Source organism: Salmo salar, chromosome 05 (assembly GCF_965601325.2).
Source record: "Salmo salar chromosome 05, fSalSal1, whole genome shotgun sequence".
Classification (NCBI taxonomy): Eukaryota; Metazoa; Chordata; class Actinopteri; order Salmoniformes; family Salmonidae; genus Salmo; species Salmo salar.
In genome coordinates, this window is record NC_138295.1 from 23,107,981 (window position 1) to 23,131,700 (window position 23,720).

Here is a 23,720-nt window from a genome sequence, read left to right on the forward strand (position 1 = left end):
ACTGTTATAGGCCTATTTCTATTTTGCCCTGTTTATCAAAAGTGTTGGAAAAACTTGTAAATAATCAACTGACTGGCTTTCTTGATGTCTATAGTATTCTCTCGGGTAAACAATCTGATTTCTGCTCAGGTTATGGATGTGTCACTGCAACCTTAAAGGTCCTCAATAATGTCACCATTGCAATATTGTACTGCTAGTTTTATTGACTTGGCCAAAGCTTGAGATACGGTAGACCATTCCATTCCTGTGGGCCGGCGAAGGAGTATTGGTGTCTCTGAGGGGTCTTTGGGCTGGTTTGCTAACTACCTCTCTCGAAGAGTGCAGTGTATAAAGTCAGAAAATCTGCTGTCTCAGCCACTGCCTGTCACCAAGGGAGTACCCCAAGGCTTGATCCTAGGCCCCATGCTCTTCTCAATGTACATCAACAACACAGCTCAGGCAGTAGGAAGCCCTCTCATCCATTTATATGCAGATGATAGTCTTATACTCAGCTGGCCCCTCCCCGGATTTTGTGTTAAACGCTCTACAACAAAGATTTCTTTGTGTCCAACAAGCTTTCTCCTACCCTTTACCTTGTTCTGAACACCTCCAAAACAAAGGTCATGTGGTTTGGTAAGAAGAATGCCCCTCTTCCCACAGGTGTTATTACTATCTCTGAGGGTTTAGAGCTTGAGGTAGACACTCATACAAGTACTTGGGAGTATGGCTAGACAGTGCACTGTCTTTCTCTCAGCACATATCAAAGCTGCAGGCTAAAGTTACATCTAAACTGCCTAACTAACCCTGATTCAGATGACCATTCTACCCATGCTAGATTACGGAGACATAATTTATAGATCGGCAGGTAAGGGTGCTCTCGAGCGGCTAGATGTTCTTTACCATTCAGGTATCAGATTTTCCACCAATGCTCCTTATAGGACACATCACTGCACTCTATACTCCTCTGTGAACTGGTCATCTCTGTATACCCGTCGCACGACCCACTGGTTGATGCTTATTTATAAAACCCTCTTAGGCCTCACTCCCCCCTAGCTGAGATATCTACTGCAACCCTCATCCTCCACATACAACACCCGTTCTGCCAGTCACATTCTGTGAAAGGTCCCCAAAGCACACACATCCCTGGGTCGCTCGTCTTTTCAGTTCGCTGCAGCTAACGACTGGAACGAGCTGCAACAAACACTCAAACTGGACAGTTTTATCTCAATCTCTTCATTCAAAGACTCAATCATGGACACTCTTACTGACAGTTGTGGCTACATTGTGTGATGTATTGTTGTCTCTACCTTCTTGCCTTTTGTGCTGTTGCTTGTGCCAAATAATGTTTGTACCATGTTTCTGTTATGTTGCTACCATGCTGTATTGTCATGTGTTGCTGCCTTACAATGTTGTTGTCTTAGGTCTCTCTTTATGTAGTGTTGTGTTGTCTCTCTTGTTGTGATGTGTCCTATATTTATATTGTATTTCGGGTTTTTTTATCCCAGGCCCCCCGTCCCCCCTTTTGTATTTTGGTAGGACATCATTGTAAATAAGAATTTGTTCTTAACTGACTTGCCTAGTTAAATAAAGATGACATAAAAATAAAAATGTGTTTTGTACACTGCTGCTACTCGCTGTTTATTATCTATGCATAGTCACTTCACCCCCACCTACATGTACAAATGACCTCTAACCTGTACCCCACCACACTGACTTGGTACCGGTACCCCTGTATATAGCCTTGTTATTGTTATGTTATTGTGATACTTTTTATTTTTTACTGTTTACTAGGTAAATATTTTCATAACTCTTCTTGAACTGCGCTGTTGGTTAAGGGCTTGTAAGTAAGCATTTTACGGAAAGGTCTACACTTGTATTCGGCGCATGTGACAAATAAAGTTTGATTTGATTTATAAATGGCTATGCCACCTGCTCATATTACAACAATCTTTTTATTTGTTTTTTATTTCACCTTTAACCAGGTAGGCCAAGTTCTCACTTTACAACTGCGACCTGGCCAAGATAAAGCAAAGCAGTGCGATAAAAACAACACAGAGTTACACATGGGATAAACAAACGTACAGTCAATAACACAATAGAAAAATCTGTTTACAGTGTGTGCAAATGAAGTAAGGAGGTAAGGCAATAAATAGGCAAATAGTGGCGAAGTAATTACAATTTAGCAATTTACACCAGAGGGATATATGTGCAGATGAGGATGTGCAAGTAGAAATACTGGTGTGCAAAAGAGCAGAAAAACAAAAACAAATATTGGGATGAGGTAGGTAGTTGGTTGGATGGGCTATTTACAGATGGGCTGTGTACAGCTGCAGTGAGTGGTAAGCTGCTCTGACAGCTGAAGCTTAAAGTTTGTGAGGGAGATATGAGTCTCCAACTTCAGTGATTTTTGCAATTCATTCCAGTCATTGGCAGCAGAGAACTGGAAGGAAATATGGCCAAAGTAGGTGTTGGCTTTGGGGATGACCAGTGAAATATACCTGCTGGAGCGGGTGCTACGGGTGGGTGTTGCTATGGTGACCAGTGAGCTGAGCCACATGTGGTCCCGTGTGGCTCAGTTGGTAGAGCATGGTGTTTGCAACACCAGGGTTGTGGGTTTGCTTCCCACGGGGGACCAGTACGGGGGGAAAAAAATGTAAGAAATGTATGCATTCACTACTGTAAGTCGCTCTGGATAAAAGCGTCTGCTAAATTACTAAAATGTAATAAGGCGGAGCATTACCTAGCAAAGACTTATAGATGGCCTGGAGCCATGGGTTTGGCGACAAATATGTAGCGAGGACCAGCCAACAAGAGCATACAGGTTGCAGTGGTGGGTAGTATATGGGACTTTGGTAACAAAACGAAATGCACTGTGATAGACTGCATCCAATTTGCTGAGTAGAGTGTTGGAGGCTATTTTGTAAATTACATCGCCTAGGATAGTCAGTTTTACAAGGGTATGTTTGAGTGAAGGAGGCTTTGTTGCAAAATAGGAAGCCGATTCTAGATTTAATTTTGGATTGGAGATGCTTAATGTGAGACTGGAAGGAGAGTTTACAGTTCATGTGTTCTATCTGCCTGGATGTGTTCACTGAGCCTGTCTCTCTTCTATGTGGACAACTTCTGCAAGGTCTGTATCAGCAGATACTGGAATAATACCGATCTTTGCCATTGTCCAGTATGTTAGAAAACAGTTTCTAGTAGACCTGTTTGTCAATACTTTCATTTCTGAGATGGCTATTAAGTTCAGGAAGTCAGTTGAGGTGAAAGCTATTAGTGGCTCAGACCATCACCCTACTGTGCCTGGAGAAGTGTTCTGTGATGTCTGCACTAGGACAAATCTCAAGGCCCTGAAGTCCTGTCTGGACTGTCTAACTTCTTTCTGTGAGACTCACCTGCAGCCGCATCAGATAGCCCCAGCCCTGAAGAGACACAAACTGATCGGCCCTGTGGAGACCCTGGACGACAGGATATGTAAGAAGCACAACAGACTACTGGAGCTCTTCTGTAGGACTGACCAGACATGTGTGTGTCAGTTACACACTGAGACAGACCACAAAACTCACCACACCGTCCCTCTAGAGAAAGAGTTTGGAGAGGAAGGCTCAGCTGGGGAAGACAGAGGCACAAGTGCAGCAGATGATCCAGGAGCGACTGCAGAAGGCTCAATATATCAAACACTCAGTAGAGCTCATCCAGAGAGACTCGGAGAGAGAGAGATATGAGACAGTGCGCAGGTCTTCACTGCTCTGGCACACTTCATTGCGAGAAGCCAGGCTGACTACATTGAGGTGATCGAGGAGAAGCAGAAAGCAGTAGAGAGGCAAGCTGAAGGGCTCATTAAAGGGCTGGAGCAGGAAATCACTGAGCTACAGAGGAGAAGCACTGATCTGGAGCAGCTCTCACATAGTGAGGACCACCTCCACCTCCTGCAGAGCTCCCCATCACTGTGCCCTCTGACACTCATCAAGGACTGGTCTGAGATCAGTGTTCACAGTGAACTGTGTGAGTGGAACCTGAGGAGAGCTTAGTCTCAGCTGGAGGAGATGGCAAGGAAAGCATTTTCTAAACTTGAGAAATTCAATAAAGAGATGGAGAAGTTTCCTGAAAAGGATGCAGCAGTATGATGTGGCTGTGACTCTGGACCCTGATACAGCAAATCCACATCTCATTTTGTCTGAGGACAGGAAACAAGTAAGGTCTTTAAAGACAATACATAAACTCCCTAACAACCCAGAGAGGTTTTATACCAATTGTTGTGTCCTGGGAAAGGAGGGCTTTTCCTCTGGGAGATTCTACTATGAGGTACAGGTGGGGGAAGAGTAGGTGGTTTTTAGGAGTAGCGAGAGAGTCCAGCAAAAGGAAAATTAGGATAGCACTGTGCCCTGAGAATGGATACTGGAGTGTGGGACTGATGTATTGGAATGAGTGTCAGGCCTGTACTAGCCCCACTCTCCCCCTCCATAAAAAGAGAAGCCCCAGAAGGTTGGGGTGTTTGTGGATTATGAGGAGGGACAGGTCTCCTATGATGTCGAGGCCAAGTCTCATATCTTCTCTTTCTCTGGCTGCACCTTCACTGAGAAACTCCATTTCATCATGATGGTGAAAACTCTGGCCCATTGGTCATCTCTCCTGTCATTCAGATTGAACTTTAACCTCTCAGCTGATGTTCATTCTATAGAGGAGATAACAGTGAAAGGAAACGTGCTAGAGGAGATACTGTACTGAACTTGTATGGTCTTTATATGGGAGGTGGGAGAGAAAATAATATGGAACACTTCCAACTTTTTGTACTTTTTAAAGTAGTGTTAGTTCTGTACCTACAAATGGCAACTTGACTTGATAAAACTACTTCAAATGAAAAGGCTTATTGAACAGTGTTGTCATATAGACCTAGTCTATTTCCTTGACTACACCTACTACTTTGTGTTGATTGGTGGTTGTAGGTAGAACCATTTAATTTCTCTCAACAACCCAAAAATGTTTAACACTATTTAAATATAATAATGATCAATTGTAAACAAAAGCAGCAGTTAGGAAAGCTCAAACAGACAGAAAAAATAATGCATTACACTAGTGACATATTTCAACTAATTTATTTCAACAAATTTTACATGGACAGAAAACATAGAATTTCCATATTTATGATTTCACTTTAGTGGCTTTCTTAGCCTTCTTGGGTTTTCCCTTCTCTGCATTTGGCCTCTCCAGACGATTAAACAGGACTCCAGTGTCAGGACCCAGTGCTCTGCCCTCAAAGGGGCAGTCCTTTCCCTGATATTTAACCAGGAAGTCCAGAGCAGCCCAGCTCTTCTCCTCTGGCTTCACACCCAGCCTGGACAGAAGTTTGTCTGCTATCTCTGGCACTATGGGCTGTAGGAGTGTCCCATATATCCTCAGACACTCTAGGGACACATGGAGGATGGTGTCCAGCCACAGTTGGTCTCTCCCATCCCCACTGCCCAACTTCCATGGTGTGTGCCGCTGGACAAAGCCATTGGTCTGCCTCACGCACCGGTTAATGGCCTCTAGAGCTTTGTACACGTGCACACTCTCGTAGTGCTGCTCCACCACGGCTGGTAGTGCACGTACAGCATCCAGCATGTGATAATCTTCATCCACAGCCCTCCCGTTATGTGCTTCAGTCCCTTGACTGGGGAAGGAGTCAGAGCAGAAGTGGGGGTAGACCTGAGCTGGGTTGAGAGAGGGGGCAGTGCAGCGGTTTAGAAGGCCACCCAGCGAGTCTGTCAGCTCGGCATTGAGCAGTTTGACCACTTTATCATCGTCATAGTCGCAGTCTGTGTCTGGGACCCCCTGGCGCAGGAGGAAGTACCTCAAACCGTCTATGGTGAACCTTTGAGACCTCTCCAAGGGGTCCACCACATTCCCCAAGCTTTTAGACATTTTCTTCCCTCCCACTGTCCAATGAGAGTGCACATGTATGGTCTGTGGGAGGGGCAAGTCAGCAGCCAGTAGGAATGCCGGCCAATAGATGGCATGGAATTTGAGAATGTCCTTTCCCACGACATGATGGGCAGCCCTCCACCATTGAGAGTGTGAGTCCGGGTAACCAGCCACTGTGAGGTAGTTGACCAGGGCGTCTAACCACACGTAGATTGTCTGGTCGAGGTCACCAGGAACTGGAATGCCCCACTGGAGGCGGCTTCTCTGGCGGGAGACAGAGAGGTCTGGGAGGTCCTCCTGGAGCCACTGGAGAACGGCATGGTGGAACCGTTCTGGCTGCACTGCTCTGGGGTTCCCCTCCAGCCACTCCTGCAGCCGGGACCGGAACTCAGACAGACGGAACATGTAGTTCTCCTCCTTCATCCACTCCACCTGCAAAAGACAAACCAGATTTTATTTTTTGAGAAAACAATGTATAAAGAGCACTAGAGTAGTAAATAAACTTTTTTAAAATAATTAAAACCTACTTGAGTCACTGGACCTGAATTTATCTGACACATGATGGATGATAAGATTTTTCCTGTTCTCTTTCAGATTGTGTAGGTGTTACTTCAGAAACATCACGTTCTACATTTTATTTCACCTTCCTAATCGTTATTACATTTCCTATGCTAGAAAGAGAAGCGTTACATGGCCATACCAAGGAACAACACTCAGTAAATGACATGAATCAATGAGATGTAGTAGTAAACCTTGTTATGACGTGAGCAACAACTGTTTATGAAGTCATCCTTTAGCCTACCTTGTGGCCGCTCTCCAGAGAGATCTTGATCTCCTTCCCTGATGAATCCTTGGCATCTCCCACCTGCGATGGCGTGAGGAAGCTCTCGTCCTGCGTGGAGTACCAGCCTTCATAATTCCCCTTATAGATGAAGCCTTTACTCTGAAGCACGGTCCAGAAGTGCTCCACTGCACAGCGGTGTCTCTCCTCAGTGGTACGGATGTAGTCAGTGTATGAGATGTGACAGCTCTTGAAGAGGTATTTGAATCTCTCAGATACTTTAGTGCAGAAACTTAGAGGATCCTGTCCGGCAGCATTGGCAGCCTGTTGGATTTTGAGTCCGTGCTCATCTGTACCTGAAATGCAAAGACGTTATTTAGATATTATGAATGGAGGGGGTGAGTCTCAAAACTCGGGTCACCTGTCCCTAAGGTAAATCAAATGACAGTTTAGCAGATGTTATAGCGGGTACAGCGAAATGCGTGTGTTACTAGCTCCTAACAGTGAGGCAAAATGTCAAACAAGTACACAAACAATCAAAAACTAGACACAATAAATCACGAATGTCAGAACGAACCCAGTTAACAACCCAAATAACATTACATTTGGATTACTGAAACAATCTATGCGTATATACACCAACAAGACATACCTAGAATGATATGTACAGCAGTAGCTATATTAGTGAGCTATGTCGAGAATCCAGTGTATAACAGTAACTAATAGCAATGTACAGTAGTAGATATCAGAATGAAGTAAGTGAAGAATACAGTATATGAATACAGTATAAAAAGAAACAGTCCAGTGTTCAATGTCTCTATATACGTGGTACTGCAGCATTGGCTGTGTGTCTGTGCATTTGTGATGCGCGGGTGGGTTTTGGGTCATGAAATATTGTGTGGATGAAGGGCGGGTGGATTGCAGTCAGATTGAAAAAAAAGAGAAAACAATGCAGAAAAAAAAAATACATAAATGTATAATTTCTAAAGGCTACATTTATGGTTTTTATTTCATTATTTTGGCATAAGTGAGTAAGCATGCTTCAGTTCGTCTTGCGCCTAGCCTAACAGAGCGCAGCTAGCCGAACGAGTGCTCGCATACTCTCTAAAAAGACCTTCGCTTGAAAAACGAGAAAAAGAAACAATAGTACGGTGTTTGTCAATTATGAGACACTGTAACCTGAATTAATCTAAGATAACTCAAGCAATGTCATGAATTGACGTTTTTGCATCTGACTAGGATGTTTGGTACAGTACTTCTCAAGTGAAAAAATGTACAAGAGAACAACTCGTCTCTCGTTGAATGACAACAGGCACTTCATTGAAGAATCCCTACTGTTAACCAATCACCGACGAGTGGGCGTAGACTTCGGCTAACGATTTCGGCTTGCCTCAAGAAAATGTTTTGTGTGCCCGAACAGAGAATCTTTGTGTAGGTAGTTGTGGAAAAATGTAGGGACGTGATAAATAGACAATTTTCTCAATGTTTAAACTGCCATTTTATTTAAGCAGTTTTCCATAAAAAGATGATAAGACCTTTTTATAAAATTCCATGTGAAATCCTATTGCATGATATGACCACTAGGAGCCATTTCCTTACGCCGTCTTCACTGGAGTCTCGCCCCACGACTGAACTGACAAGTGTAGTGTTTGTAACACAAGATGGAGAGCCTGTCTTGTCAGAGATCGGATTCATTTTGGGAGATTGCAAAATATGACCTTTTCATTCGAAACAGGATAAATATATTGTTTCAGGTGATAATAAAACATGTTTTGTTTAGTTACTTTTACCTCAACTTGTTTCTTTAACTTTATTCTCCATTGAAATGCATGTAAGCCGTCGCAACGTAACAGAGGGCTTATGGGTAATGTGAACGAGGTTTATGCGTTCATCTGGATGTTTGTAACACAAGTTCAACATTCACCTTTTGCTACTATTTCTGTCAAGCCGTCTACAGATACAGTTTGACGCATACACAATAAATCCAACGAATGCGCCGCATAGAACGCGCTGCAAGGCAAACACATCGTTCCATTGGAAATTAATGTACAGTGCATTCGGAAAGTTCAGACCCCTTGACTTTTTTCACATTTTGTTACGTTACAGCCTTATTCTAAAACGGGTTAAATAGTTTTTTCCCCTTCAACCTACACACAATACCCCATAATGACAAAGCAAAAATAGTTTTTTTTTTGATGATATCACATATTCAGACCCTTTACTCAGCACTTTTGGCAGCGATTACAGCCTTGAGTCTTCTTGGGTATGACACTACAAGCATGGCACACCTGTATTTGGGGAGTTTCTCCCATTCTTCTCTGCATATCCTCTCAAGCTCTGTCAGGTTGGATGGGGAGTGTCACTGAACAGCTATTTTCAGGTCTCCAGAAATGTTTGATTGGGTTCAAGTCCGGGCCACTCAAGGACATTCAGAGACTTGTCCCGAAGCCACTCCTGCGTTGTCTTGGCTGTGTGCTTAGGGTCATTGGCCTGTTGTAAGGTGAACCTTCAACCTAGTCTGAGGTCCTGAGCGCTCCAGAGCAGAATTTCATCAGGGATCTCTCTATACTTTGCTGCGTTCATCTTTCCTTCGATCCTGACTAGTCTCCCAGTCCCTGCCACTGAAAAACCTCCCCATAGTATGTTGCCACCACCACGCTTCACCGTAGGGATGGTGCCAGGTTTCCTCCAGACGTGACGCTTGCCATTCAGGCCAAAGAGTTCAATCTTGGTTTCATCAGACCAGAGAATCTTGTTTCTCATGGTCTGAGTCCTTTAGGTGCCTTTTGGCAAACTCCAAGCTGGCTGTCGTGCCTTTTACTGATGAGTGGCTTCCGTCTGGCCACTCTACCATAAAAACCTGATGGGTGGAGTGCTGCAGAGAAGGTTCTCCCATCTCCACAGTGGAACTCTAAAGCCTTGTCAGAGTGACCATCGGGATCTTTGTCACCTCCCTGAGCTCTAGGAAGAGTCTTGGCGATTCCAAACTTCTGCCATTTAAAAATGATGGAGGCCAATGTGTTCTTGGGGACCTTCAATGCTGCAGACATTTTTGGCACCCTTCCCCAAATCTGTACCGACACAATCCTGCCTCGGAGCTCAACAGACAATCCCGTCGACCTCATGGCTTGGTTTTTGCTCTGACATGCACTGTCAACTGTGGGACCTTATATACTCAGACAGTTAGGAAAGCCAAGGCTAGCTATTTCAAACAGAAATTTGCTTCCTGTAGCACGAATTCCAAAAGGTTATGGGACACTAAAGTCCATGGAGAATAAGAGCACCTCCTCCCAGCTGCCCACTGCACTGAGGATAGGAAACACTGTCACCACCGGTAAATCTACGATAATCTCAATAAGCATTTTTCTACGGCTGGCCATGCTTCCCACCTGGCTACCAACAACTAAGCATCCCCCACAGCAACTTGCCCAACCCCCCCCCCTTCTCCTTCACCCAAATAGCTGATGTTCTGAAGCACTGCAAAATCTGGATCCCCAGAAATCAGCTGGGCTAGACAATCTGGACTTTCTCTTTCTGGACACTCTAGACCCGAACTGCTATATCCATCCTGCCCTGCCTTTCTAAAATCTTCGAACGCTAAGTTAACAAACAGATCACCGACCATTTTGAATCCCACTGTACCTTCTCCACTATGCAATCTGGTTTCCGAGCTGGTCATGGGTGCACCTCAGCCACACTCAAGGTCCTAAACGATATCATAACCGCCATCGATAAAAGACAGTACTGTGCAGCAGTCTTCATCGACCTGGCCAAGGCTTTCGACACTGTCAATCACCGTATTCTTATCGGCAGACTCAATAACCTTGGCTTCTCAAATGACTGCCTCGCCTGGTTCACCAACTACTTCTCAGATAGAGTTCAGTGTGTCAAATCGGAGGCCTGTTGTCCGGACCTCTGGCAGTCTCTATGGGGGTGCCACAGGGTTCAATTCTCGGGCCGACTCCTTTCTCTCTTTGTGTGTGTGTGTGTGTGTGTGTGTGTGTGTGTGTGTGTGTGTATATATCCATGATGTCACTCTTGCTGCGGGTGATTCTCTGATCCACCTCTACGCAGACGACACCATTCTGTATACATCTGGTCCTTCTTTGGACACTGTGCTAACAAACCTCCAAACGAGCTTCAACACCATACAACACTCCTTCCGTGGCCTCCAACTGCTTTTAAATGCTTGTAAAACTAATTGCATGCTCTTCAAACAATTGCTGCCCGCACCCTCCTGCCCAACTACCATCACTACTCTGGATGGTTTTGACCTAGAATATGTGGACAACTACAAATACCTAGGTGTCTGGTTAGACTGTAAACTCTCCTTCCAGACTAAGCATCTCCAATCCAAAATTAAATCTAGAATCGGCTTCCTATTTCGCAACAAAGCCCCTTCACTCATGCTGTCAAACATACCCTCGTAAAACTGACTATCCTACCGATCCTTGACGATGTAATTTACAAAATAGCCCCCAACACTCTTCTCAGCAAACTGGATGTAGTCTATCACAGTGCCATCTGTTTTGTCACCAAAGCCCCATATTCTACCTACCACTGCGACCTGTATGCTCTCGTCGCCAAACCCACTGGCTCCAGGTCATCTATAAGTCTTTGCTAGGTAAAGCCCCGCATTATCTCAGGTCACTGGTCACCATAGCAACACCCACCCGTAGCACGCGCACCAGCAGGTATATTGCACTGGTCATCCCCAAAGCCAACACTTACTTTGGCCGCCTTTCCTTCCAGTTCTCTGCTGCCAATGACTGGAACGAATTGCAAAAATCACTGAAGCTGGAGACTCCTATCTCCCTCTCTAACTTTAAGCATCAGCTGTCAGAGCAGCTCACAGATCACTGTACACAGCCAATCTGTAAATAGCACACCCAACGACCTCATCCCCATATTATTACTTACTCTCTTGCACCCCAGTATCTCTACTTGCACGTCATCATCTGCACTTCTATCACTCCAGTATTAATGCTAAATTGTAATTATTTCGCCTCTATGGCCTATTTATTGCCTACCTCCCTACATTTGCACACACTGTACATAGATTTTTATATTTTTCTTTTCTATTGTGTTATTAACTGTATGTTTGCTTATGTGTAACTCTTTGTTTTTGTCACACTGCTTTGCTTTATCTTGGCCAGGTCGCAGTTGTAAATGAGAACTTGTTCTCAACTGGCCTACCTGGTGAAATAAAGTTGAAATAAGATAAAATCTAAATCATATCCAATCAATTGAATTTATCACAGGTAGACTCCAATCAAGTTGTAGAAACATCTCAAGTATGATCAATGGAAACAGGATGCACTTGAGCTCAATTTTGATTATCACTGCAAAGGGTCTGAATACTTATGTAAATGTGATATCAGTTTTTGTAATACATTTGCAAACATTTCTAATAACCTGTTTTACACTTTGTCATTATGGGGTATTGTGTGTAGATTGAGGGGGGGAAAAAAAATATGTAATACATTTTAGAATAAGGCTGTAACGTAACAAAATGTCAAAGTCAAGGGGACTGAATACTTTCCGAATGCACTGTACTTCTGGTGTACCAAAATGCAAGGTGTGATCGAGGTGTTAAGGTTTGGGCCTAACTTTATGCACACCAAATATCTTACATGCCAATCGCTTTTTGGGAATGGGCAGAAAAAGTCAACCTTGATCCACTGTCTCAAAAAGGATCATGTCTGAGTTTTGGGTTAAATGGAAACTGAAATCTGGACACTGACCTGACTATGTCTAGAACCTCTCTCATAGTCTTAATATTAACTCCTGCAGAATTAAAAAAATGTCTTGCTGTAAAATTATACACCAAATGTACATTTTGACTTGGGAACAGGAGTGAAGAAATATGATTTCTTCCAGTATTTTGAGAGAACGCAAATGCACAGTTAGGGACCGTCCGTAGAGGTTCCATTTTTATCAGCATCATAAAAGCTGATAGTATTTCAACCACATAAAATATGCATCCAAGCTGAACTGAAATATTAACATAAACATGTGTCATTTTCACAGCTTTCTATGTCCTTACAATCAGTCAAACTGATGTCATTTGGAAATTTTGCACTAAAAAAAAATCTTCCAATTTTCTTGGAGAGTTATTGCATTTTTCCCCCGGTACCTAAAGGTCTTAGAACAGAGATGACAGAACTTTATCGATGTCAACTATATTGGAGCATTCATTCTATAATTTAGGACATTATTCTGGTGAGCAAGAGTCTATTTAGTCTTCTAGGGCAACCAAGGCCATATAAGGGTTTGAGTTTTTGTGAGGTCGTAATTTCTAAAAATGGAAAGAAAAAGCTATTTGGAAAACATCAAAAACAAGCCCAGCCATTATCACCTTTGCTACTGTAGCTTCATTCACCTCAGTCCATGTACAAACACATAGCCTATTAGCTATACAATGTTACGTAGCATCAGCGACTGTTCAATCAGTTGTAATGATGAATTGCATAAAACCATCTCTTTATATAGATCTCTTTTCCTACCTTACCTGCTGCTCCCCCTAGGGACATTCATATATATATATATATATATATATATATATATATATATATATATATATATATATATATATATATATATATATATATATATATATATATATTTTTTTTCCATCATTTTTATTTCACTTGGTCCCCTCAGTGATCATGCTGCCCCTCCTATGGTCACCCCCCCTCAACAGTCTTTACTCCGCCACCAACCTAATGGACATTTATTTATTCATCACTGCTACAGTTATGATGTATATAGTGCTATTTATATTGTTTTTTTTATTACCATTTTCATTCTTTTATTTCTCTTAGTCCTGCATGTTAGAGCTCAGAGCCTAAGATTTTCACTGTACCCTGCAATCACACCTGAACCCTTTGCATGTGACTATAGAGCCCCACAGTGAGGTGTCATTATACCAGTGGAGGCTTCTGAGGTGAGAATGGCTCATAATTATGGCCGGAACGGAGCAAATGGAATGGCATCAAACACCTGGAAATCAAATAAAATATATTGATACTTCACCTTGTCTGAGAGAGATTTACATTGTTATCAAAACTTCACAATTGGGTAAGCTTACACGAAACACAGCCCTTATTTTAAGTGTTTCTAAAATCTCCTATGGGAAAAATGTATGATGGAAAAACAATTGGAACCATTTTTCTGTTTGACCGCTAGGTTTTATGGGTATTATGGCTCATACTGTGGTACTCTATTAAAACATTGTCTCAAATGACATAGATTTTGTATTCCTTGGCACTCACATCAACACCATCATCCCAGAAACCCTAGACCTACTCCAATTTGCATACCGCCCAACAGATCCACAGATGATGCAGTCTCTACTGCACTCCACACTGCCCTTTCCCACCTGGACAAAAGGAACACCTATGTGAGAATGCTATTCATTGACTACAACTCAGCGTTCCACACCATAGTGCCCTCAAAGCTCATCACTAAGCTAAAGACCCTGGAACTTAACACCTCCCTCAGCAACTGTATCCTGGAATTCCTGACGGGCCGCCGCCAGATGGTAAGGGTAGGTAACTAGAGTCGACGACTCACTACGAGCTCACAGAACAGGGCTCCGGGCAGCCGAGCGGAAATGGAGGAAAACTCGCCTCCCTGCGGACCTGGCATCCTTTCACTCACTCCTCTCTACATTCTCCTCTTCTGTCTCTGCTGCTAAAGCCACTTTCTACCACTCTAAATTCCAAGCATCTGCCTCTAACCCTAGGAAGCTCTTTGCTACCTTCTCCTCCCTCCTGAATCCTCCTCCCCCTCCCCCCCCCCCCCTCCCTCTCTGCGGATGACTTCGTCAACCATTTTGAAAAGAAGGTTGACGATATCCGATCCTCGTTTGCTAAGTCAAACGACACCGCTGGTCCTGCTCACACTGCCCTACCCTGTGCTTTGACCTCTTTCTCCCCTCTCTCTCCAGATGAAATCTCGCGTCTTGTGACGGCCGGCCGCCCAACAACCTGCCCACTTGACCCTATCCCCTCCGCTCTTCTCCAGACCATTTCCGGAGACCTTCTCCCCTTCCTCACCTCGCTCATCAACTCATCCTTGACCGCTGACTACGTCCCTTCCGTCTTCAAGAGAGCGAGAGTTGCACCCCTTCTGAAAAAACCTACACTCGATCCCTCCGATGTCAACAACTACAGACCAGTATCCCTTCTTTCTTTTCTCTCCAAAACTCTTGAACGTGCCGTCCTTGGCCAGCTCTCCTGCTATCTCTCTCAGAATGACCTTCTTGATCCTAATCAGTCAGGTTTCAAGACTGGGCATTCAACTGAGACTGCTCTTCTCTGTGTCACGGAGGCTCTCCGCACTGCTAAAGCTAACTCTCTCTCCTCTGCTCTCATCCTTCTAGACCTATCTGCTGCCTTTGATACTGTGAACCATCAGATCCTCCTCTCCACCCTCTCCGAGTTGGGCATCTCCGGCGCGGCCCACGCTTGGATTGCGTCCGACCTGACAGGTCGCTCCTACCAGGTGGCGTGGCGAGAATCTGTCTCCGCACCATGCGCTCTCACCACTGGTGTCCCCCAGGGCTCTGTTCTAGGCCCTCTCCTATTCTCGCTATACACCAAGTCACTTGGCTCTGTCATATCCTCACATGGTCTCTCCTATCATTGCTATGCAGACGACACACAATTAATGTTCTCCTTTCCCCCTTCTGATAACCAGGCGGCGAATCGCATCTCTGCATGTCTGTCAGACATATCAGTGTGGATGACGGATCACCAGCTCAAGCTGAACCTCGGCAAGACGGGGCTGCTCTTCCTCCCGGGGAAGGACTGCCCGTTCCATGATCTCGCCATCACGGTTGACAACTCCCTTGTGTCCTCCTCCCAGAGTGCTAAGAACCTTGGCGTGATCCTGGACAACACCCTGTCGTTCTCCACTAACATCAAGGCGGTGACCCGATCCTGTAGGTTCATGCTCTACAACATTCGCAGAGTACGACCCTGCCTCACACAGGAAGCGGCGCAGGTCCTAATCCAGGCACTTGTCATCTCCCGTCTGGATTACTGCAACTCGCTGTTGGCTGGGCTCCCTGCCTGTGCCATTAAACCCCTACAACTCATCCAGAACTGAGCTGTGAAGGGAACGGCACCTCCATACCTTCAGGCTCTGATCAGGCCCTACACCCAAACAAGGGCACTGCGTTCATCCACCACTGGCCTGCTGGCCCCCCTACCTCTGAGGAAGCACAGTTCCCGCTCAGCCCAGTCAAAACTGTTCGCTGCTCTGGCACCCCAATGGTGGAACAAGCTCCCTCACGACGCCAGGACAGCGGAGTCAATCACCACCTTCCGGAGACACCTGAAACCCCACCTCTTTAAGGAATACCTAGGATAGGATAAAGTAATCCTTCTAACCCCCCCCCCCCCTAAAAGATTTAGATGCACTATTGTAAAGTGGTTGTTCCACTGGATATCATAAGGTGAATGCACCATTTTGTAAGTCGCTCTGGATAAGAGCGTCTGCTAAATGACTTAAATGTAATGTAATGTAATGTAACACATCCGCCACTCTGATCCTCAACCCAAGGGCCCCTCAGGGGTGCGTGCTCAGCCCCCTCCAGTACTCCCTGTTCACTCATGACTGCACGGCCAGGCACGACACCAACACCATCTTTAAATTTGCCGATGACAACAGTGGTAGGCCTGATTAACAACAACAACAACGAGACAGCCTATAGGGAGGAGGTCAGAGACCTGGCCATCTGGTATCAGGAGAATAACCTCTTCCTCAACGTGAACCTCTTCCTCAACGTGATCAAGACAAAGGAGATGATTGTGGACTACAGTAAAAAGAGGACTGAGCACGGCCCCATTCTCATTGACCGGGCTGCAGTGGAACAGGTTGAGAGCTTCAAGTTCCTTGGTGTCCACATCACCAGCAAACTAACATGGTCCAAGCACACCATGACAGTCGTGAAGTGGGCACGACAAAACCTATTCTCCCTCAGGAGACTGAAAAGATTTGGCATGGGTCCTCAGATCCTCAAAAGGTTCTGCAGCTGCACCATCAAGAGCATCCTGACTGGTTGCATCACTGCCTGGTATGGCAACTGCTCGGCCTCCGACCGCAAGGCACAACAGAGGGTAGAGGTCGACCGATTATGATTTTTCAACGCCGATACCGATTATTGGAGGACCAAAAAAAACGCTGCTGATTAAATCGGCCGATTTTGTTATTTATTTGTAATAATGACAATTACAACAATACTGAATGAACACTTATTTTACCTTAATATAATACATAAAATCAATTTAGCCTCAAATAAATAATGAAACATGTTCAGTTTGGTTTAAATAATGCAAAAACAAAAAAAGTGTTGGAGAAGAAAGTAAAAGTGCAATATGTGCCATGTAAGAAAGCTAACGTTTAAGTGCCTTGGTCAGAACATGGGAACATATGAAAGCTGGTGGTTCCTTTTAACATGAGTCTTCAATATTCCCAGGTAAGATGTTTTAGGTTGTAGTTATTATAGGAATATTTCTCTCTATACGATTTATATTTCATGTACCTTTGACTATTGGATGTTCTTATAGGCACTTTAGTATTGCCAGTGTAACAGTATAGCTTCCATCCCTCTCCTCGCTCCTACCTGGGCTCGAACCAGGAACACATCGACAACAGCCACCCTCGAAGCAGCGTTACCCATGCAGAGCAACGGGAACAACCACTCCCAAGTCTCAGAACGAGTGACGTTTGAAACGCTATTAGCGCGCACCCGCTAACTAGCTAGCCATTTCACATCGGTTACACCAGCCTAATCTTGGGAGTTGACAGGCTTGAAGTCATAAACAGCGCAATCAATGCTTGAAGCATTGCGAAGAGCTGCTGGCAAAACACACGAAAGTGCTGTTTGAATGAATGCTTACGAGCCTGCTGGTGCCTACCACCGCTCAGTCAGACTGCTCTATCAAATCATAGACTTAATTCTAATATAATAATACACACAGAAATACGAGCCTTAGGTCATTAATATGGTCGAATCCGGAAACTACCATCTCGAAAACAAAACTTTTTTTTCTTTCAGTGAAATACGGAACCGGTCCGTATTTTATCTAACGGGTGGCATCCCTAAGTCTAAATATTCCTGTTACATTGCACAAACTTCAATGGTATGTCATAATTACGTAAAATTCTGGCAAATTAGTTCGCAACGAGCCAGGCAATGAATGCAAGAGCAGTGACACAATTTCATGTCAGCAGGCAATTGTAACTAAATATGCAGTTTTAAAAATATATACTTGTGTATTGATTTTAAAGAAAGGCATTGATGTTTATGGTTAGGTACATTGGTGCAACGACAGTGCTTTTTTTTGCAAATGCGCTTGTTAAATCATCACCCGTTTGTCAAAGTAGGCTGTGATTCGATGAGAAATTAACAGGCACCGCATCGAATATATGCAACGCAGGACACGTTAGATAAACTAGTAATATCATCAACCATGTGTAGTTAACTAGTGATTATGTTAAGATTGATAGTTTTTTATAAGATAAGTTTAATGCTGACTAGCAACTTACCTTGGCTTCTTGCTGCCCTTGCGTAACTGGTAGTCAGCCTGCCATGCAGGCTCCTCGTGGAGTGCAATGTAATGCAGGTGGTTAGAGCGTTGGACTAGTAACCAGAAGGTTGCAAAAACAAATCCCTGAATCCCCCCTGAACAAGGCAGTTAACCCCCGTTCCTAGGCCATCATTGAAAATAAGAATATGTTCTTAATCTGACATGCCTAGTTAAATAAAGGTGTAAAAAAACAAACAAAATATATATATATATATATATATATATATATATATATATATATATATATATATATATATATATATATATAATTATTTTTTTTTTAAAGAAAAAGGAATCGGTGGCCAAAAATACCGATTACCGATTGTTATGAAAACTTGAAATCGGCCCTAATTAAATCGGCCATTCCGATTAATCGGTCGACCTCTAACAGAGGGTAGTGCAAACGGCCCAGTACATCACTGGGGCCAAGCTTCCTGCCATCCAGGACGTGTCAGAGGAAGGCCCTAAAAATTGTCAAAGACTCCAGCCACCCTAGTAATACTGTTCTCCCTGCTACCACACGGCAAGCGGTACCGGAGGGCCAAGTCTAAGTCCAAGAGGCTTCTCAACAGCTTCTACCTCCAAGCCATAAGACTCCTGAACACCTAGTCAAATGGCTACCCAGACTATTCGCATTGCCCCCCATCCCAATTCCCCTCCTCTGCCATTCTCCGTTGTCATCTATGCATAGTCACTTTAATTAATTTTACCTACATGTACATACTACCTCAACTAACCGGTGTCGCCGCACATTGACTCTGTACCGGTACCCCCCGTATACAGTTGAAGTCGGAAGTTTACATACACCTTAGCCAAATACATTTAAACTCAGTTTTTCACAATTCCTGACATTTAATCCTAGTAACAATTCCAGCTTAGGTAAGATAGGATCACCACTTTATTTTAAGAATGTGAAATGTCAGAATAATAGTAGAGAGAATGATTTATTTCAGCTTTTTTTTTTCTTTCATCACATTCCCAGTGGGTCAGAAGTTTATATACACTCAATTAGTATTTGGTAGCATTGCCTTTAAATTGTTTCACTTGGGTCAAATGTTTTGTGTAGCCTTCCACAAGCTTCTCACAATAAGTTGGGTGAATTTTGGCCCATTCCTCCTGACATAGCTGGTGTAACTGAGTCAGGTTTGTAGGCCTCCTTGCTCGCACACACTTTTTCAGTTCTGCCCACAAATTGTCTATAGGATTGAGGTCAGGGCTTTGTGATGGCTACTCCAATACCTTGACTTTGTTGTCCTTAAGCCATTTTGCCACAACTTTGGAAGTATGCTTGGGGTCATCGTCCATTAGGAAGACCAATTTGCGACCAAGCTTGAACTTCCTGACTGATGTCTTGAGATGTTGCTTCAATATATCCACATATTTCTCTTTCTCATGAAGCCATCTATTTTGTGAAGTGCACCAGTCCCTCCTGCAGCAAAGCATCCCCCACAACATGATGCTGCCACTCCCGTGCTTCACGGTTGGGATGGTGTTATTTGGCTTGCAAGCCTCCCCCTTTTTCCTCCAAACATAACAATGGTCATTATGGCCAAACAGTTCTATTTTTGTTTCATCAGAACAGAGGACATTTCTCCAAAAAGTATGATCTTTGTTCCCATGTGCAGTTGCAAACCGTAGTCTGGCTTTTTTAAGGCGGTTTTGGAGCAGTGGCTTCTTCATTGCTGAGCGGCCTTTCAGGTTATGTCGATATAGGATTCGTTTTACTGTGGATATAGATACTTTTGTACCTGTTTCATCCAGCATCTTCACAAGTTCCTTTGCTGTTGTTCTGGGATTGATTTGCACTTTTCGCACCAAAGTACGTTCATGACTAGGAGACAGAACGCATCTCCCCCCTGAGCGGTATGACGGCTGCGTGGTCCCATGGTGTTTATACTTTTGTTTGTACAGATGAACGTGGTACCTTCAGGTGTTTGGAAATTGGAGGAACCAGACTTGCGGAGGTCTACAATTTTTTTCTGAGGTTTTGGCTGATTTATTTTGATTTTCCCATGATGTCAAGCAAAGAGGCACTGAGTTTGAAGGTAGGCCTTGAAATACATCCACAGGTACACCTCCAATTGACTCAAATTATGTCAATTAGCCTATCAGAAGCTTCTAAAGCCACAACATCATTTTCTGGAATTTTCCAAGCTGTTTAAAGGCACAGTCAGCTTAGTGTATGATAACTTTTGACCCACTGGAATTGTGATACAGTGAATTATAAGTGAAATAATCTGTCTGTAAACAATTGTTGGAAAAATGACTTGTGTCATGCACAAAGCAGATGTCCTAACTGACTTGCCAAAACTATAGTTTGTTAACAATACATTTTTGGAGTGGTTGAAAAACAAGTTTTAATGACTCCAACCTAAGTGCATGTAAACTTCCCACTTCAACTGTATATTGTTATTTTTTTACTGCTGCTCTTTAATTACTTGTTACTTTTATCCGTATATTTTGACACTGCACTGTCGGTTAGGGGCTCGTAAGTAAGCATTTCACTGTATTCGGCACGTGTGACTAATAAAATTAGATTTACTAGTCGAGCTCCGCACAGACAGACATTCACATTAATTATTAGAATATTACTTACGATTCTATATCAAAAGTGCTATACATAGAATTTTTGTATTGTAATTTCTGAAAATGTCTATAATATATCTGGCGCTAATAGTGGAATAATAGTGTTTTACAGTACTACTTACCAGCCAGTGTTATGATTGCCTGTGATATTCGCCTATTGATTCCTCCCTTAGGAGCAGCATCGGTTGTCCAACTGGGAAAGCTGTTCTGCGTGGCTGTGTTATCTAGTGGAAATCGCTCTATCATTCCCTGGTTACTAAAATTCTACAATGTTTGCTCAATTTCAGTTTATGTGGAAAACAAAAACTGAATAGTGCAGGGAATCATTGTATCATCAAAATATATCGTTTTTAAAGATGTTTGAAGCTGGTGGCCCAAAACGAAAGTTACTTTCAGTTTTGGTCACCAGCTTCAAACAGCGGTTTTGGTCCACCAGCTTCAAACAGCTGTAAAAACTATATTTTTTGTTATTAAAATGATATTTCACAGCGATTTAGATGGTACAATGATTCCCTGCACTATTCAGTGCTTGTTTTCTCACAAACTGACATTTTAGCAACCAGGATATATAGATATATTTTTTACATTTGAAAATATTAGCGAGGTCCAGACCTCTGTGTCCTCATACGTATTTTACAGCCATGACGGCAACATGACAGAACAGAAGATCCATGGATCTAATTTGACAAGTTGACTAACAAATTGCCTACCAAAAAGTTAGAAATTATAAGCAGAAACATATCTAAATTATCTAAACCAAAAGATCCTGCACCCCACTGTCTCTGACTTTAGCCTACAGGATTAGGGTCGGGTGCGGGCCTCAGATTGTCACTTTATCACATATAGTCAGTAGTTGTGGATGGGTTGTTAGCAATTGCGGGCTGGTGCAGGTCAACGAAAAGTCTGACCTGCACACCACTAATGTGCATGTGTTTCTGAGTATGGGCATATGTGTGTGTGTGATTGTATATGTGTGTACAGGAGTCTGTGTGTGTGTGTGTGTGTGTGTGTGTGTGTGTGTGTAAGGTGTGTCTGTTTGTGTAAGGTGTGAGTGAGTCTTTTTGTCTCCTACTACAGGAGATGGCATGATGGCTGATCAACAGTCTGATAGAGACCTGGGGATCGAAAGAAGCTGTTTTTCAGTCTGTCCCGGCTTTGATGCACCTGTACTGTCTCAGTCTGCTAGATTTACATTTAACATTTACATTTAAGTCATTTAGCAGACGCTCTTATCCAGAGCGACTTACAAATTGGTGGTAGCAGAGTGAACAGACCGTGACTCAGGTGGCTGAGATCCTTGATGATCTTCTTGGCCTTCCTGTGTGTAACTGATGTGAAATGGTTAGCTAGTTAGTGGGGTGCGCGCTAATAGCGTTTCAATCGGTGACATCACTCGCTCTGAGACCTTGAAGTAGTTGTTGCTTGGTGGGTAACGATGGTTCATGGGAGGCAGTTGTTGATGTGTGCAGAGGGTCCCTGGTTCGAGCCCAGGTAGGGGCGGGGAGAGGGACGGAATCTATACATGTGACAGTGCTGTAAAGCATTTGACCCCCATGCGGATGAGGTCATGCTCCCTCTCTGTCTGCTGTAGTCCACAATCAGCTCCTTTGTTTTTTTTTTACGTTAAGGAAGAGGTTATTTTTCTGGCATCACTCCACCAGGGCTCTAACCTCCTCCCTGTAGGCTCATCATTGTTGATAATCAGGCCTACCACTGTCATGTCATCAGTAAACTTTATGATTGAGTTGGAGTCGTGTGTAGCCACGCAGTCATAGGTAAACAGGGAGTATAGGAGGGGGCTGGGCACAAACCCCTGGCGGGCCCCGTGTTGAGGATCAGTGTGGCAGAGGTGTTGTTGCATACCCTCACCACCTGGGGTCTGCCCGTTGAGGACGGGCTAGGTACACGTGTTAAAATGCTTCAATAGGGATATTTCACTTAGCTTATAAACAAGGGCAACTACAATATTACCACAATGTCAATCAATCCACATTGATTTGCATGTGTTTTCCACTCACCTGTGGCAAACCTGGAGTTGAACCCCTGTAGAAGCTTGTATCTGTGCAGGTAGTCAGCAGTAACAGCCGAGTACAAATGTCCAATATGAGGGGCAGCATTCACATAGAAGATAGGGGTGGTGATATAATAGTTCCGGTCTTCTGTCGGGATATACGTGCCCAGGCGTCTCACCATGAGCCTTTTGCAATTCCATTTTGAGGTGAATGATGGGTTTGGAGAAAGTGCACATCTTGTAGCATGGCTGAATGACCATCTCTGTGCAACCTTACAGTTTCTGATAATGGAGAGGTACGTCTTCATCATGGGACAACAGGCAAATGTTGACAGCGTCCACAAACTATAACTGTGAGGTTATGACGGACCATATGACTAACGTTACCAACACAGCGGTGATATTGCGGTCCATTGTAAATAGCAACAGTGATATCCTCACCCTGTGTTAATTCATTTCTAAAAGCCCATGAGTCGTAGAGAAAAGTAACGACACCAGAAATGTCAAAACAGTTTAAGTATTTTGAGTAATCCCAGTAATTGTTTGTTTTTATAGAAATATAAATCCATAGAAGACTCCACTTTGCATATCTTTATGGAACCCACGTCTGTTTCCCTGCCAAGGTTAGATCTTCTTCCGTTTGCTGCAACGTAATTTCGGATGAATCCAATCACAGTGCACAACAAACTAATACCGCCCCTTTCTACAGGGAGCAACCAATCCGATCAGCAGGAAGACACACGTGATATTGGGCCAATTCGTTTTACATTGCCCGGTGCCCTGGTTTAACGTGGTTTTGCTTATTTTCAAACATTCCATGGGTAAAAAAAATCTCCAGCCACCCGAGGCACCGGGCCTT

General features: G+C 43.7%; 1 protein-coding gene across 1 annotated transcript; it reads right to left on the bottom strand.

Moving 5' to 3' along the window:
• Positions 1-5,059: 5,059 nt before the first annotated feature.
• On the bottom strand, positions 5,060-23,500 carry mars2 (methionyl-tRNA synthetase 2, mitochondrial). The gene is made up of 3 exons (XM_014199093.3): positions 22,869-23,500; positions 6,686-7,020; positions 5,060-6,315 (listed from the first exon to the last, which is right to left on the bottom strand). Exons 1-3 carry the CDS (start codon positions 23,170-23,172, stop codon positions 5,122-5,124), a joined length of 1,833 nt encoding a protein of 610 aa, XP_014054568.1. The 5' UTR covers positions 23,173-23,500; the 3' UTR covers positions 5,060-5,121.
• Positions 23,501-23,720: the final 220 nt, after the last annotated feature.